The sequence below is a fragment of the Orycteropus afer genome, unplaced genomic scaffold (assembly GCF_000298275.1).
Source record: "Orycteropus afer afer isolate SDZICR_OR568_19922 unplaced genomic scaffold, OryAfe1.0 scaffold00059, whole genome shotgun sequence".
NCBI classification, from domain to species: Eukaryota; Metazoa; Chordata; class Mammalia; order Tubulidentata; family Orycteropodidae; genus Orycteropus; species Orycteropus afer.
Window position 1 is genome coordinate 4,715,570 of NW_006921646.1, and position 16,193 is coordinate 4,731,762.

Consider the following 16,193-nt stretch of genomic DNA (forward strand, 5'->3'; position numbering starts at 1 on the left):
GAAGGTTGGGCAATCTACTTCCGTAGTGATACCGCCTCAGAAACCCAAGGAGGGTTCACTATGAGTCAGATCCGACTCAATGGCAGTGTGTTTGATTTTTTTGTTTATTTATTGCTTCCTCAGTACCACATTTGGGCCTTCAAACCACATCTCATTCCTTTTTTGTTTTTTATGCTGGTTATGTGGAATAATATACTGTAGCATTTTCATCAGATGAGTCAGGCTCTCTGGGCCTCAGTATCTCCATCTGTACCAGAGTCAAATAAAAGCAGCTCTGACATCTGCCGAGGCTTGGCATTGCTAGGAGCCGGTCTGTCACAGCTTGATCGTGGTGTTCTCCTGTCAAACATAAACAATTTCACAGAACTTCAACATCAGACAAGGCCATCTGGGACGATACAGGATCAACACAAAGACAAGATCTCTGCATAACCATGCCTGTGCACAGACAAAACATGGATATTGTCCAAACCACAAAAATGACCAGACATCCCCTTCCCTCGGCTAACACAAGTGACTGCTACTGCTTTATCAAGCACAGCTTTTGCCTTGCTCCTGTCTATCCTCCTTCTGGGTAAGATTTACTAAGATGCTCAATCATAGAATTACTCCCGTTCCCTGACAGCATTCAAGCCAGAACAGAACTCTGCCATAAACCCAGCCCCAGAGTCAGACCTAACATAAGCCCAAAACTGGTAAGTCCTTTCTGATACCTGTTACTGAGATACCACCACAGCTCCCCATGGTGTGTGTTCTCCCTTGCTGCAATGAGCAAGGAACCCAACTTGTTCATCTGCAGGGATGCTCTAGGGGATGTTAGCCTGGAGCCACTGACAGTCCCTATTTCAGAGGGTGGTTGTGAGGAATTTATATATAGTACTGTTGGAATAATATGTTCCAAGGACTCTTTAAAAATCTACTTATCAGACTTTAAAGGTCCATGGGTGGCACATACGTTTGGACCCAACTATTAACCTAAAAGGAGCTCTGGTGGCATAGTGCCTAAGGCATTTGACTGCTAACTGGAAGTTTGGCAGTTCAAACCCACCAGGCACTCCGTGGAAGGAAGACTGGGCAATCTACTTCCATAAAGATTTACTACCTCAGAAACCCAAGGAGGGGTCACTATGAAACCCAGGGAGGGTCTATGAAACCCAAGGAGGGGTCACTATTAAACCCAAGGAGGGGTTGCTATGAGTCGGATCCAACTCAATGGCAGCACGTTTGGTTTTCTTTCTTTTTTTTTTTTTAAAGGTTGTTGATTCAAACTCACCCAGTGGCACCACAGAAGAAAGGTCTGGTGCTATCTTTCCATAAAGATCACAGCCAAGAAAACCCTGTGGAACCATTCTACTCTGTAACGCATGGGGTCACCCTGAGTTAGAATTGACTCAACTGCAACAGGTTTTGTTGTACTTTAAAATCACCCACATTTTATAAGGAGGACACTCAAGCTCAGAGGGAAAAGCATTTTGTCCAGGATACACAGATGGTAAGCAGCCTTCTGGTTAGCAGTCAAATGCCTTAGGCACTACGCTACCAGAGCTCCCGGTAAGTGGCACAGCAGACACCAATTCAGATATCATTCCAAAGTTGGTTCCCTAAGCCAAGCCCCTGCTTCAATGTTAGTAGGGCAGAAACCAACAAGACAATATTGGGTCAGTGTCTGAGGAAGAGCCAAAGGGCCTTAGAGCTCCAAGAGGAGAGACTGGGTAGACTGTGGGAGGGGAGCATCCAGGAAGTCCTTAGTGAATCCATCCTCTTTCTCACTCACTCACTGATTGCCAGGAATGGATCCTCCAAAGCGCGGGAACTTCTCTGCTTTCCTCAGAGGCTGTCAAGCTGCTGAGTAAACACAGGCTGAAGGGTGGGGGACGGGCCTCTTCAGGCCCGAGGTGGGAGTCAGTGTCAGCTGAGCCTGAGTCACTTCCTGGCCCTTGCTCAAGAGGCATGTAGAGCCACAGCCAGGGTGGCGGGTTGTGTGCCTGCCAGGATTGCACCTGCTTGGGCAACAAGTGTGCCCCTTATATTCCTCACGTTCCTGGGCTCTCCTCTGCCACACTCCTGTTCTCAAGATATAGCAGAGAGAATGCAGCCACATCTTTATCCCTCTTCCCAGGGTCTGGCCCCAAATCCCAGTCCCTTCCCTACCCTGGAGAGAACTGGACCCAGAAGGAAGCCTGAGTCTTTAGATACTGCTCCTTGGCCTGTGCCCTAGCTCCATGCTCTGCTTTCCAGGGCCTTGATGTGGGGGAAAAAAAAAAAAAGAAAAAAAAAAATGGACATATTTCTTTGATTCCAAGGGGTTTCTCTTACCCAAAATTAACAGTTTCTCTTACCCAAAATTAACAGTTTCTCTTACCCAAAATTAACAGTTTCTCTTACCCAAAATTAACAGTAAAAGGCTGACCCCCAAAAACTGTAAAACTATTAACTTGTTGGGTTTTTTTTCCAGCTTCTAAGAGTACTAATTATAAGGAAACTGAGGCCCCGTTTAACACAGTGATAATATCTTTGCCAACCCCTTTGTGACAAAGACATTGTTAAGTATAGCTAGCTAAAAGTTTATCTAATAACTAGGTAATTTCTTTTCCTTCCTGAGAGATGAGGTACCCTTATTTTAAAATCTGATGTTAGCTATCAGTAGTGGGGGACAGGGTTCAAAAATCTCATTAACATTAGCCAGTGGTTGATTTTCTGTCCTTCTCCTTCCTCTTCTCTTTATAAACGTCATTGTACCTAGCCTACATTGAGCCATTTGTTCTTTGGAATCAGAATGGTCTTCCTATATGCATTAGAATAATTGCTTGAAATAAACCCTATATTTTAATTTCTTTGTGCTTTGATTATTTTTTTAACACTGCCCAGCTTCAGAATCAAGGTGCTTTCCACTGCACCATCCACCCCAGAGGTCTGAAATGCTGCACCGCCCCCAGGCCCACAATTCCTTCTCCTCTTGATAGGTCTCAGGGCTAGAGTGGGGGGTGGGACTAGGAAGAAGGCAGAGAATGTGTTGGGACAGGATGGACTGAGAGAAACATGGTTTGATCTATAGACACATTCTTAAGATGCTGATGAAGTAGATGATTTGAAACACAGGCCATTTCCTCAAAGGAGCAATGTCTCTCCTTTCAACCTGCAGGCCAAGAGCATAGACTCTAAAACCAGGCTGTACTAGCTTCTTCACCTATCTCTGCCCCTTACCAGCTGTGTGACCTTGGGCAACTTACTTAACCTCTCTGTACCTCAGGTTGCTCATCTCTTAAATAGGATAATAACACTACTGATTCATTGGCCTCTGACCAGGATTAAGTGAGTTGTATATGTAAACCACTTAGAATAATGACTAGCACATGACAAACACAACCAAACCAAAACCAAACCCATGGCCATTAAGTCAATTCCAACTCACAGTGACCCTGTAGAACCACCCCATAGAGTTTCCAAGGCTGTAAATCTTTACAGAAACAGACCGCCACATCTTTCTCCCATGGAGCGGCTAGCAGGTTTGAACTGCCAACCTTTCAGTTAGCAACTGAGCACTTACTGAAAAACATCAGTGTTTATTATTATTATTTGTTTTTAATTTCTAATGGGCCGACTCCTCCATTCATTCTCAATATACTTCTTGATCCTATTGTGTGCCAGAGACGAATAAGACCAATTCCCTGCCCATAATGTCTGTTGGGCACTTCTGTAGGATCCCTGCATCCTCATCCCAAAATGATCTTCCAGGCTATTCTTGAGCAAGGAAGGCCAAGGTGGTCTTCATGGGACAGGTGTGGTGCTAAGTTTGGGGTCTGCAGATTCCCTAGTGCAAATCTCCAGCTTGCTGTAGGCCATGAGCGAGTTCCTGTCCTTCTTCAAGACCTCTTCTCTCTCCCTTTGACAAAGTGAAGCAAGTGCTCCCCACTCGTTCCTCACCCTCATCTCTAGGCCATCATGCGTTGGACAAGTTGGAGGAGGGAAGGGATCCCAGACAGGGGCACTCAGAGCCCTCCTCTTTGTTCCTAAGGAAACTCTAGGACTTAATTTGAGCACAGAACCATCTTCTTCAGGCTACATAAACCACCAGACAGGCAGTAGAAAGCCCTAGTTTGTAATTGCCCTCCTGGGACATTAAGAAGCCAGAAAAAACTGTGCTCAAAACTGGATATTTGATATTATGGAACTACTGTTATTCATTTTAGGTGTAAAATTACATTGTGGTTATGTTTTAAAAAGAATTCTTACCTTTTAGGGATATAAAAAAAAAATGTGGATGAAATATGATGTCTGGGTTTTGTTTGAAAATAATGGGGTTGGGAAAAGGGTGTGTAGATAAAACAAAACTGTCCATGAGTTCGTGTCATTGTTAAAGCTGAGGGATTGGGGTTATGGGGTTCACTGCCATGGAGTCAATTCCAACTCATAGTGACCCCCATTGGGTTTCAAAAGCTGTAAATCTTTATAGAAGTAGATCACCCCATCTTCCTTCTGCAGGGCAGAAGTGAGTTTGAACTGCTGACCTGGTTAGCAGCCAAATGCCTTAACCACTACACCACCAAAGCTTCTTATGGGGTTTGTTAGAGCTACTCAAACTGTGGCCCCCTCAGCCTTCCAAGCTTGGGAGCTGATTAGGGATGCAGACTGGTGATGGCTCCACCCCAGAGCTACTGAATGAGAATCTGCATTTTAATAAAATTCCCAGATGATTCAATCGCATATTCAAGTGTGAGAAGCACTGGGCTTGTCTATCCACTTTTGTGTATGTTTGAAATTTTCCACAATAACAAATTTTGTCTGGTTTTGGTTTTTATCTGAAATTGTCTTCAAAATCCCAGGGGAGCTCTTTCTACAAAGTCCAGGCTATAAGAGAGCTAGGAGACGCCCTCTTCCCAATCTTCTGGTCCACAAGTCCTAGTCCCCCACACTGGGCCAGGAAGCTCTGTGTTCTGGCAGGACAGCCCCGAGTTTATTCTAGTGGTACGCGCCTGCCGCTTCGGGATCCGTCTATCCTCCTGGACACACACTCTGAGACCTGGATGGAAACAAGGTTCTCCCCAGAACAGGGCTGTCGGGGCAGGCCCAAGAGCGGCCGCGCCCGTGCACCTGGGCACGCCGGCAGGTGGGACGCGTCGCGGTCCCGGTGTCCCCGCCCTCGCGAGGGGAGGGGCGGACGGCTCGGGGTTGGCTCGGCCTGGGACCGCGGGCGGGGACCCGGGCTCTGGGAGCCCTGCGCGCCGCGAACGCAGCTGCCGTTCTGAGGCTTCCGAGACTGAGTGCCGGGAATGAACCTCGTCCGGAAAAAGGGTTTCTACAAGCAGGACATCAACAAGACTGTCTGGGAGCTGCCCAAGACCTACGTGTCACCGACTCATGTAGGCAGCGGTGCCTATGGAGCCGTGTGGTGAGATCCCTAGGCTTGCGCAGCCGCTGGGGGCCGCGGGGGGCTCGAGGCCGTCGAGGCGGTGGGTGAGTGGACGCTGGGAGGGGCCGCCTCACAAGCCGGGTCCTGGGCCGCTGCACCTGCCCTCTCGGGCGTCTTTGGGAGTCTCCTATTGCTGGGCGCTCGAAGCCTCACGCCCACAACCTTAACCAAGAACCCCAGGGCCCAGCGCCCTGCAGTTTGAAGGCCCTCCCAGGGACTTTTCCTGGAGCCGGAAGGAGGAGGGAGGCTGGGCAACCGAGTGCAGAATGGATGAGAAGCCTCAGGCTGTGGCAGAGATTGCCATAGCGCTATCTCACTTTTCTCACTGGGTGGCTGTGTGGCTCTCTCAGCGTTAAATGAGAGCTACATTGAGGCCCAAAGAGGAGGAAATGACTTGCCTGGTTGAATGGAAAGTGAGGTTCCCGCCTTGCACCTGACCTTGTCCGTCTAAACGTGTGTCTGACTCTGCTGCGGGTGCACCTCTGTTTCTGCCCCCTCCGCATTGCGCTTCCTCTGCTCCCCCACATTCTAGGTGGTGGGCATCATCTCCCTCCTGGCTTAGCCCACCAGAAGGATGAGAGGGTAGGAAGTGAGGGGACCTTCTGGGCTCCTGAGCCACCTGGGAAGTGCCATCCAGATCTGGAGTAAGTGCTACCAGCTGACCAGCCTGTGCCCCTACAGCTCTGCCATCGACAAGCGGTCAGGGGAGAAGGTAGCCATCAAGAAGCTGTGCCGACCCTTCCAGTCCGAGGTCTTTGCCAAGCGGGCATATCGTGAGCTGCTGCTGCTGAAACACATGCAGCATGACAATGTAGGCTGGGCCTGGGGTTACTTTGGGGAAGGCCCCTGGGTGTGTGATGGAGACAGCCTGAGAGAGTAAAGAGAGCGCTGATCAGAGTCCAGAGACTAAGCTCTCATCCCTGTTCCCACTGACCCTAACTTTCCTCACCTTGTTATGAAAATGGAGATGTCAGGACCTGTCTTGACCACTTCCCAGGAAGGGTGCAAAGAGTAGTTGTGGCAACGGAGCAGAATGAGCTTTGTAAGGTGCAAACATACTGTCTCACTGTTATGAGGAAACAGACACAGAAGAACTTTGTGATTTTTTTCTAGGCCCTAGAGCTGGTGGCCCGCTGGTACTAGACTCCTGGCTACTGTTGTTTTCACGTGTGACCCAGATAATAATAATACTGGATACTTATTGAGCACTTATTGTGTGCCGGCCTCTAAGAGCTTGGATAAACTAACTTGTTTAATCCTCACAATGCCAAATGAGGTAATAATTTGTTGTTGTTATGTGCCATCGAGTCAAACCTCCATTTCACAGATGGGGAAACTGGGGCACAGAAAGGCTCATAGGTTATATGGGTAGTTAGAGGATTTGATCCTAGGCAACCTGACTCCAGGTCTGAGTGCATAACCATTACACTGTCCTGTCTGAGGAGCTCTGGTAGCATAGTGCCTAAGGCATTTGACAGCTAACCAGAAGGCTGGTGGTTCAAACCCACTAGTCACTACTCAGAAGGAAGGTTGGGCAATCTACTTCCGTAGTGATACTGCCTCAGAAACCCCAGGAGTGGTTGCTATGAGTCAGATCCGACTACACGGCAATGGTTGTGTTGCATTGTCCTGTCTGATAGAAATGGCTAGGAAAATTGGTGACCCAGTGCTGGGCCTGGCAACCAGCTTTTGTTCCAGGACACCTACATTGGAGGGCAAGCAATTAAAATCATGATTTCAAAATATTGTGCACATTTTTAGTCCGTTCCCTCTCCAGCAAATCCCTCCCCTTTGGTCTCTAGCCAAGGGTGATCTTGCCCTTGGTTCCAAACCAGCCCTGTGGCAGGCAAGGATGGATGTAGCTGGAGACCCAAGGTCAAGGGTAGAAAGCCTGATGGCTGGAAGGCTTCTTTCCAGCCCCTCCTTTACATCCTTTGTCACCTGTGGGTCCCTGCTTGAGTTGAAACTGGATTTGTGTTTCTTGCATCAGAATTGGGAACAATGAGCATAGGAACGTCCCCCTTCCCTTCTCCCCAACCTGACTCATCACTGTTTATCTCAAGTAATCTCTCAAAACTTAGGTGGGGACTTGCTCCTGCTGGAGAGATGTATTAGGAAAGAGTGGTGGTCCTGTGTGTGGCTAGGACCCTGAGGGAGGGGTGAGGAGATGGCATTGGCTGTCCAGTCCTCACTAGTGACTTTTTTCCCCAGGTCATTGGGCTCCTGGATGTCTTCACCTCAGCCTCCTCCCTGTGCAACTTCCATGACTTGTGAGTCAACCCGCATTGGATTCTGAGATGTTTGCAGGTCTCCATTGCCACTCAGGAGCCAGTTGGTGGGAGGGTCCGGCCTTTCTCTTGGTTGGGGGAGGGTAGTTCTTTCTTCCCCTGTGCCTCTGGGATGTCAAGGTCTGATTTTCTCTGGAGAGATTCTTTTAGCCAATTGAGGAGAGAAAGACAGGTGGGAAGAGGGGCTTTGTGGGGCACTTACTTGGCCCGAAGCTGTCTGCAAACTGCTTTGCTAGTTACCCAGCTTTAACTCCACCTCCCCTCAACACACACACACACACACACACACACACACACACACACACGGTTTGTATCAACTCACCTGGCTATCCACTGGAGGCCCAGGTGTGGTCTGGACCTTGGGGCTACTTCTAGCATAAAATGAGAATCAAGAAGCCATGGCTGCTTCTGGCCGATGAGTTTTTGACTGAATTACCCAGAACCAGAAATTTCAGTTCTAAATTCATGGCTTCACTAATTCAGTGTCTTATCTAAAATTTGGGTACCTTTCGGGAGATGACTTTTTTTTTTTTTAAATCCTATTTCAATGCTGCTGAAGTCCTCTTTGTTAGTATGCTTTTGTTTTAAATTTAATGTATTACTTTTGAATGGAGTTCTTTCCTATAATACCAGTTCATTGGGAATTCAAAGTGGACTAGGACCAAGCCCCAGCTCCTGTCCAAGGTACCAGGTGTTGGGTGGATGGAGGGTGCAATGGGCAGGTTCTAAACAAATAAGGGCAATAGTGTGGTCAGTGCTTTAGGTATGAGCAGAGTTCTGGGGACTATATACTGCCTCAGAGGGCATCATAGAGGAGGTGATGTTTGAACACAGCCCTGAAGGATGAGTTGAAGTTTGTCTGGGGTAGAAGAGGCTAAAGGTGGAAGAAACTATGTGGGCAAAGGCCAAGATGCAGGAATGAGACAGGACTGTCTGGGTGATACTGAGAAATGCAGTGTGGTGTGTGGAGACTGGTGGTTGGTTCGGTCAAACTAAGATTCCAGTCTTGATCCTATAGGCAGCCTCAAGGTCTTGAGCAGGGAGGTGATATGATCTGATCAGGTTTGGGGATACTCTCTGACAGCAGAAGACAATGGTGATTCAGTGGTAGAATTCTCACCTTCCATGCAGGAGACCTGAGTTTGATTCCCAGCCAATATATCTCTTACACTGTTACCACCCATCTGTCAGTGGAGGTTTGCGTGTTGCTGTGATACTGAACAGGTTATAGCAGAGTTTCTGTATTAAAATGGACCAAGAAGAAAGGCCTGCCTATATACTTCTAAAAATCAGCTCAAGAAAGCCCTGTGGCCTGATCTGCAGCTAATCATGGGGAGTGCATAGAACTGGGTAGTGTTCCATTCCGTCATGCATGTGTTTGTGAGTTAGGAGGTGACTCGACGACAGCTGATAGCAACAAGTCTTGTAGCAGTGAGAAGGGAGCGGGAAGCAGCTCTGAGGATGAGGGAAGGTCTGGAGGCTAGTGTTAGTGACCTAGACCTTGATCTAAAGTATAGGCAATACAATGCCAAGAGCAGACTTGAGACCCATTTGGAACAGAATGTTGTATCTGCTGGGATGCAGAGACTGAATGAGATTGTCTAGGCAGGCGGGATGCCCAGGTTCCTGTTTGGAACACATGGAGGAAGAAGAACTGGTGTTGGGAGAAAGATAAGAACTTGCCTGTGACATTTAACCAGAAGTTGCAAATAAATCTGGAACTCAGGAGAGGAAGATCTAGGTCTGGACCTGGAGCAAGTAAGTGTAGAATATGCTAAGATAAAAGGAGAATCAGCAGAGAGCTTTGAGAGAGGTCAGACTTTGCAGTAGGTCACATAGGAAGAATGGGAACTGTGTGTATCTGTTGGGCCTTGATCCCACTTGTTGGTAAACTGTGTTTGAACAGTTTTCTTGGTGAAGCAGCAGTAGAAACTAGGCTATACTAGGCTATAAGGGCTAAGGCCCCTGGGTGGCACAGATGGTTTGCTGTTGACTACTAACCAAAAGGTTGGCAGCTCAAATCCACCCAGTGCCACCACAGAAGAAAGGCCCGGTGATCTCCTTATGTAAGAGTAACCAAAAACCAAAAACCAAACTCACTGCCATTGAGTCAGATCTGACTCATAGCAACCCCTCCTTAGATTTCTGAGGTGGTATCACTACAGAAGTAGATTGCCCAATCTTCCTTCCGAGGAGTGGCTGGTAGCAGCCACTGAAAACCCTATGTGTTCTGCTGACACAGGGGGTCACCATCAGTCAGAATTGACTCAGTGGCAACAGGTTTTAGGTTTGGGAGTTAAGAAATTGGGCCAAGGAGTGTGGACCACCCATCCTAGAAGTTTGGTAGTGAGGGAAAGAGTTTGGAAAAGGAGTGGTCGCTTGAAGAACCAAGGTCAAGGGAAAGTGGTTCCAGGACAGTGAGACTTCAGCAAGTTGTCCAATGAGAAGAAAGAACCAGAGACCACATAGAAGTGAAAGACACAAACAGCAGAGGGGGATTGTGAATGGGGCAGGGGCTTGGCAGGAGGAGGGAATGTGGTCAGGCAGAAAAAAACAAACCAAACCCAGCCCACTGCCATCAAGTTGATTCCAACTCATAGTGACCCCCATTGAATTTCAAAGCTATAAATCTTTATGGAAGTAGATTGCCTTATCTTCTTTGCACAGAGCAGCTGGTGGCTTTGAACCACCAACCTTCTGGTTAGTAAATGCCTTGCCCACTATGCCACCAGAAAGCCTTCAGACAGAAAAGGCTTCAAAAATCCAGAGGCTCATGGAGATGACCTCAAGCACATTCTTTTCTTTTTAATGTTTATTACTTTCGCTCTGGACTTTGCGATTACAATCTTGAGGAACAGTTACATTTTGCTGATCCTGGTCTGTTTTGCATTCCTGTAAGAGGATGCAATGGCCCAGCCATCTCCTCCTTCCTGCCTCCAACCTCCTGGAAGTGGTAATATTGTTTCTTTCTTTGAAGGGCAGATATTTTGTTTGTTCATGGAGCCATCTCAGCTGGGCATGAATCTCCAGGAGAGAAAATATTTGGATAGGGACAGAAGGAAATGCTCACAGATGTTTCTAACTCGCAGCTGCTGGCTTTCTGTGGGTCATGGAGGAAGGCAAGGACAGGGCACCTGTGAAGAGAGAGAATACAGCTTCATTGGGTTTTCCCTGAGAATACTCCAATTTAAATGCTTACTCAGGGCTGCCAGCTGGGCAGCCTGCCATGCGGAGGCTGGGAGCCAGGAGTCAGGAGGCCTGTGTTGGGGTCTGTCTGGCTGTGAGGGGCTGGTTCTTCTGGCACACCAGGGGTCATCTGTTCTGCCCTACCCCACACCCCTCCTCTAAGCTCAGACCTGGGGCTGGGTGGGGCTGGGGACTGAGCCAAGAATCCCTTGTGCCTTCCAGCTACCTGGTGATGCCCTTCATGCAGACAGATTTGCAGAAGATCATGGGGATGGAGTTCAGTGAGGAGAAGGTTCAGTACCTGGTGTATCAGATGCTCAAAGGTCTTAAGGTGGGTGGAGGCTTGGAGTGCCACAGAGGGGAAACCTGTGATTTCGGGAAGGCCAATCAGAATGCTCCTTAGAAGTGAGGATCGTGAGACTTTGGCTCACTCACGTTGGACACATCATCAGGAAAGTCCAATTGCTTGCAAATGACATCATGTCTGATAAAGTAGAGGGTCAGCAAGAACAAAGGAAACCCTCATGAGATGGACTGACACAATAGCCCCAACAATGGACTCAAATATACCAAAGGTCATCAAGATGGCACCAAGCAAAACCCAATTCACAGCCATCGAGTCGATTCTGACTCATAGCAACCCCCATTGGGTTTCCAAACCTGTAAATCTTTACAGAAGCAGACTGCCTCATCTTTCTTCCACAGAGCAGATGGTGGGTTTGAACCACTGACCTTTTGGTTAACAGACAAATGCCTTAACCACTACACCGCTGGGGCTCTTTAAAGATGGTGCAGGACCCAGCAAATTTTTGTTTTGTTATACACAAGGTGGCTGTGAGTCAGAGCGGACTCTAGAAGCAACTAACAACAGCAACAGGCCTTGGGGTTTGGGAGAAGCCCATTGTGACAGGGTGGAAGAGGTTTCTGAGCCAGCCTGAAGGGCCTGGTATAGAAGCTGGGGCAGTGGAGTCACCCTTCTCTCTTTCTCTCTCCACACAGTACATCCACTCAGCTGGGGTCATCCACAGGGTGAGTGCTGTTTCTGCTACTCCCATCCCTGGAGAGGTTCTCTGGCAGCCAGGGAGTGGGGAAAGGTGGAGGGAAGGGATGGTCCTCAGGAACATGGAATGTGGGGTTTTCAGACCCAGTCTTGGCCCAGGGGAACACTATAGGGAAGTACCACAAAGGAAACAAGCTCTGAGCTGTATGTCTCAGGCTCCAAGAAGAAGGAACATCTTAGAGCTAGACAGGTTCCTAGAAGACACCTAGTCCAACTCTCATTTGCCAGATGAGGAGTCTAGGGCCCAGAGAGGGGAAGGAGCCTGGCTGAGGTCACATAGCAGGTTGAGGCCCAGAGAGGAGTAAGGGTTCTGGCTGAGGTCACATAGCTGGGTAGTGACAGCCAGGATGAATGTCCCATCTTTGCTTCTCAGCACAGTGCTCACTCTTTCTCCTCTTGTCCCAGGACCTGAAACCAGGCAACCTAGCTGTGAATGAGGACTGTGAATTGAAGGTGAGTGGCCGTAGGCAGGGTCATCCCAAACTTGGGGGGTGGGGTGTGTGTCTATCTCCTACAGGAGCCTTGTGAAGTTTCTCAGGAGCCCCCTCCCCTTGGTGAGCTCCTTCCTCTGTGTCCTCTGAGCCATAGATCCTGGATTTTGGCCTGGCACGGCAAGCGGATGCTGAGATGACTGGCTACGTGGTGACCCGCTGGTACCGGGCCCCCGAGGTGATCCTCAGCTGGATGCACTATAACCAGACTGGTCAGTGGTCAGCTGCCATCTGGGCTGGGCATGGGGCAGCTTCCCTGAGGCCATTTTGGTTATTGTTGCTGACTGGTCACCTGATCCTGGTCGATGGTGGGGTGACACTTCCTCCCCTCCCTCTGCAGTGGACATCTGGTCTGTTGGCTGTATCATGGCAGAGATGCTGACAGGGAAAACACTGTTCAAGGGGAAGGATTGTATCCTTTGGGGAAAAGGCTAAACTTCATTCAAGGACCCACTCATTAACAGATTCTTGATGTAATTTTTTTTTTTAATGCAGAAGTGATACATGCTCCCTATGGAACAACTTTTAAATGCAGATAAGCAAAATGGAGAAAATTAGTCATCTGTGGGCACATTGGTGGTTCAGTGGTAGAACTCTCACCTTCCATGTGGGAGACCTGGGTTGGATTCCTGCCCAAGGCACCTCAGCACAGTCACCACTTGTCTGTCAGTGGGGGCTTCAGTGTTGCTGTAATGCTGAATAGACTTCAGTGGAGCTTCTAGACTAAGACACAGTAGGAAGAAAGGCCTGGTGATCTACTTGTGAAAATTAGCTAATGAAACTTTATGGATCACAACAGTTTGATCTGCAACCAAGCATGAGGATGACACTGGATTGGGCAGTGTTTCATTCCTTTGTGCATGGGGTTGCCATGAGTTGGAGGCCAACTCCATAGCCACCAACAATCAGAAATTACCTGTAGCTTTATCCCTGGTAGGCAATACTTCAATTTTGGACCTCGCAAGCTAACTGAGCACTTACGTGTGCTGGCCCTGTGCAGCCATATAAGAAACTCACATAAGAAGATGCAGAGTCTGCCCTGCGGATCTCAGTGTGAGGGGTGGGGAAGGACATGAGGAGGAATACGGTGATAACTAGGTGGAATAAGGACTGGGAAGGAAGCACTCTAGGACCAGGATCCTTACCTGGCCTGACAGGTCAGGAAGGCTTCTGGAGACAGTGCTGAAGGACAAACCTCCTCTCCTGAAAGCAGGAGGGAGTTAGGTGGTTCTGGAGCCTGGACTGTGCCCACAGCAGGATTGATGGGGAGGGAATGCAGGAAAGGCAACCTCCGATCCATCTGCAGAGAACCAGGCTGGCCTTAACCCGCTGACCAGACCTGGACCAGCTGACCCAGATCCTGAAAGTGACCGGGGTGCCAGATGCAGAGTTTGTGCAGAAGCTGAATGACAAGGCGGTGAGGGACAAATGGGGCCTGGGCTGTGGGCATGGCTGCTCTGGGAGCCTCTGGGGAGGAGGGGTTATCTCCACCTTCCCCCAGTGCCCCTCTACCTGACAGGTGCTCTTACCTTCATCCTACCTTTGATTCTGACCTGAGCCTTCAGCCCTGTTCACTAGGGCTTTTCTGCAACCCCAGCTCCATACGCCTCAGGACCTGAGCCCTGAGGGGTTGACAGGTGGTGATTACTGCATGCTTTTATAGTGCCTAAGGCATTTGACTGCTTACCAGAAGGCTGGTGGTTCAAACCCTCGAAAGGAAGATTGGGCAATTTATTTCTGTAGAGATACTGCTTTGGAACTCAAGTAATCGACTCAATGGCAATGAGTTTGATTTTTGGTTTTCTGTCTTCCAGGCCAAATCCTACATCCAGTCCCTGCCACAGAGTCCCAAGAAGGATTTCTCTCAGCTCTTCCCTCGTGCCAGCCCACAGGGTAAGCCTGGGGTCCTGTGCCTGGAAGGCCTCTTTTGTCCCAGTGTTCATGACACCTGGTGGGTGGGCTCTCCTGGGCTGCCCATATTTGAAGAGGCTTGCTTTATGGCTCTGTTACTGCAGCTGCAGACCTGCTGGAGAAGATGCTGGAGCTGGATGTGGACAAGCGCCTGACGGTCTCCCAGGCCCTCGCCCACCCCTTCTTTGAACCCTTCCGGGACCCTGAGGAGGAGACGGAGGCCCAGCAGCCGATTGATGACTCCTTAGAGCGTGAGAAACTCACGGTGGAAGAATGGAAGCGTAAGAGCTGAGGCCTTGGTCTCCTTCTTGTCCCTGCCTGCAAGGCTCACTCTTCTTTGCCTTGTTTGTTTTCATGCCTGACCTCAGCCCGCCCCACCACCCTCCCAGAGTCTCCTGTCCCTGCTCTCAGACTAGCTATTGTCTCCTACTTGTCCTTCTTTCTTTCTGAACGGACTCCCTGCTCCATGCTGTGTCTGAGGGGTACACTCTTGCCTTCAGTGCCCCTTTACCCACCTTGAGCCACCCTGCCTTCCTCAGAGCACATCTACAAGGAGATCGTCAACTTCAGGCCCATTGCTCGCAAGGACTCACGGCGTCGGAGTGGCATGAAGCTGCAGTGACTCAGCAAGTCTGGGGACCACCACCTGCCAGACACTGCCTCTAGGACCAATATTTATTTGCCACTCCTCAAGCTTATCTTTCCTGGAATATGGGCATCCTTGTGAAGGAAACAGGCCTACTGGATGAGAAATTCTAAGATGTTGGTTGGGAGAATAGCTCTGACTATAAAATGCCCTTTTGGAGAATTACCTGTGTGGGGTGTCCTTCCCGTCACCGTTGTAGTGGGGCTGAGTGGGGTGGTCTGATCTGGGGCAGGGGTCTACAGCAATGATGGCATATACATTTCTGAGGACTGTTATACAAATTACCACAAATTGGGTGTCTTAAAACAACAGAAATATGTGCTCAGTTCTGAAAGCTAGAAAGCTATACTCCCTCTGAAGGCTCTAAGGGAAGAATACTTCTTTGCTGTTGCTTAGTTTCTGGTGCATCCCTTGGCTCGTAGCTGCATCACTCCAATATCTGTCTCCACGTTCACATGCTGCCTTCCCTATGTCCTCTCTTTGTCTTCCAAGGACACTAGTTGTTGGATTTAAGGCCCGCCTCGTTCCAGTATGATCTCATCTCAATGCTTACTGATTTTCACCTGCAAAGACCCCATTTCCCAATATGAATGAGACATAATCAACTCAGCACAGGTGGCCACAAGGGAGGGACCCTTCCCGGGCCCTGTGCTCTGCACAGATGGAGCCCGTGGAGTTGCTGCTGTGTTAGGATGGAGCCAAGTATGTTTTGGGCTGCTCGATTCAGTGGAGCTGGAGAGAGCTGCAGCTGGTGGGATGACACAGTCTGGTTATTTTGGGTGAGCGATAGTCAATCAAGATATGAAGCAACAGCAGGCTTGTTGACTGGGAGCGGCAGAAGGCAGAAATGGGCTTTTCCTGGCTTTTTGGCAAAATGTTCTTCCTCCTTCCCTCTTGGGAGATGGTTTATTTCTCCAGAGCTTTAATCTGACAATGGCTGGGATCCCTCTGTTTAGATTTGAAGAACTTTGGTAGAATAAATTCCCATCTATGCGAGCAGCTGGAGAGCCTGGCCCAGGAGTTCCTGCCCTGGGCACATGGGTCTCAAATGTCCCTGGGAGCTTGTTAAATGCGGTTTCCTGGGCCCCACCCCTAAGGGTTCTGACTCAGCAGGTCTGGGGTTAGGACTATAAAAACCAACCAAACACACTGCCGTCCAGTAGATTCGACTCATAGCGACCCCTGCTTGGGTTTCTGAGGC

The 16,193-nt window shown here is 49.1% G+C and overlaps 1 protein-coding gene across 1 annotated transcript; it reads left to right on the forward strand.

Moving 5' to 3' along the window:
* Positions 1-5,270: 5,270 nt before the first annotated feature.
* Positions 5,271-14,968, forward strand: MAPK13 (mitogen-activated protein kinase 13). The gene is made up of 12 exons (XM_007939393.2): positions 5,271-5,389; positions 6,092-6,221; positions 7,622-7,680; positions 11,107-11,215; positions 11,884-11,913; positions 12,350-12,397; positions 12,533-12,647; positions 12,776-12,847; positions 13,773-13,852; positions 14,250-14,328; positions 14,451-14,627; positions 14,886-14,968. The coding sequence occupies exons 1-12, from the start codon at positions 5,271-5,273 to the stop codon at positions 14,966-14,968; spliced, it is 1,101 nt and encodes a 366-aa protein (XP_007937584.1).
* The last annotated feature ends 1,225 nt before the right edge of the window (positions 14,969-16,193 follow it).

Bases quoted from the DNA above. Each gene is read 5' to 3' on its own strand.
- MAPK13 (XM_007939393.2), top strand. From the start codon at position 5,271: ATGAACCTCGTCCGGAAAAAGGGTTTCTACAAGCAGGACATCAACAAG. The intron at 5,390-6,091 runs GTGAGATCCCTA...GTGCCCCTACAG, and splicing joins GGTGCCTATGGAGCCGTGTG to CTCTGCCATCGACAAGCGGT. The intron at 11,216-11,883 runs GTGGGTGGAGGC...CTCTCCACACAG, and splicing joins AGATGCTCAAAGGTCTTAAG to TACATCCACTCAGCTGGGGT.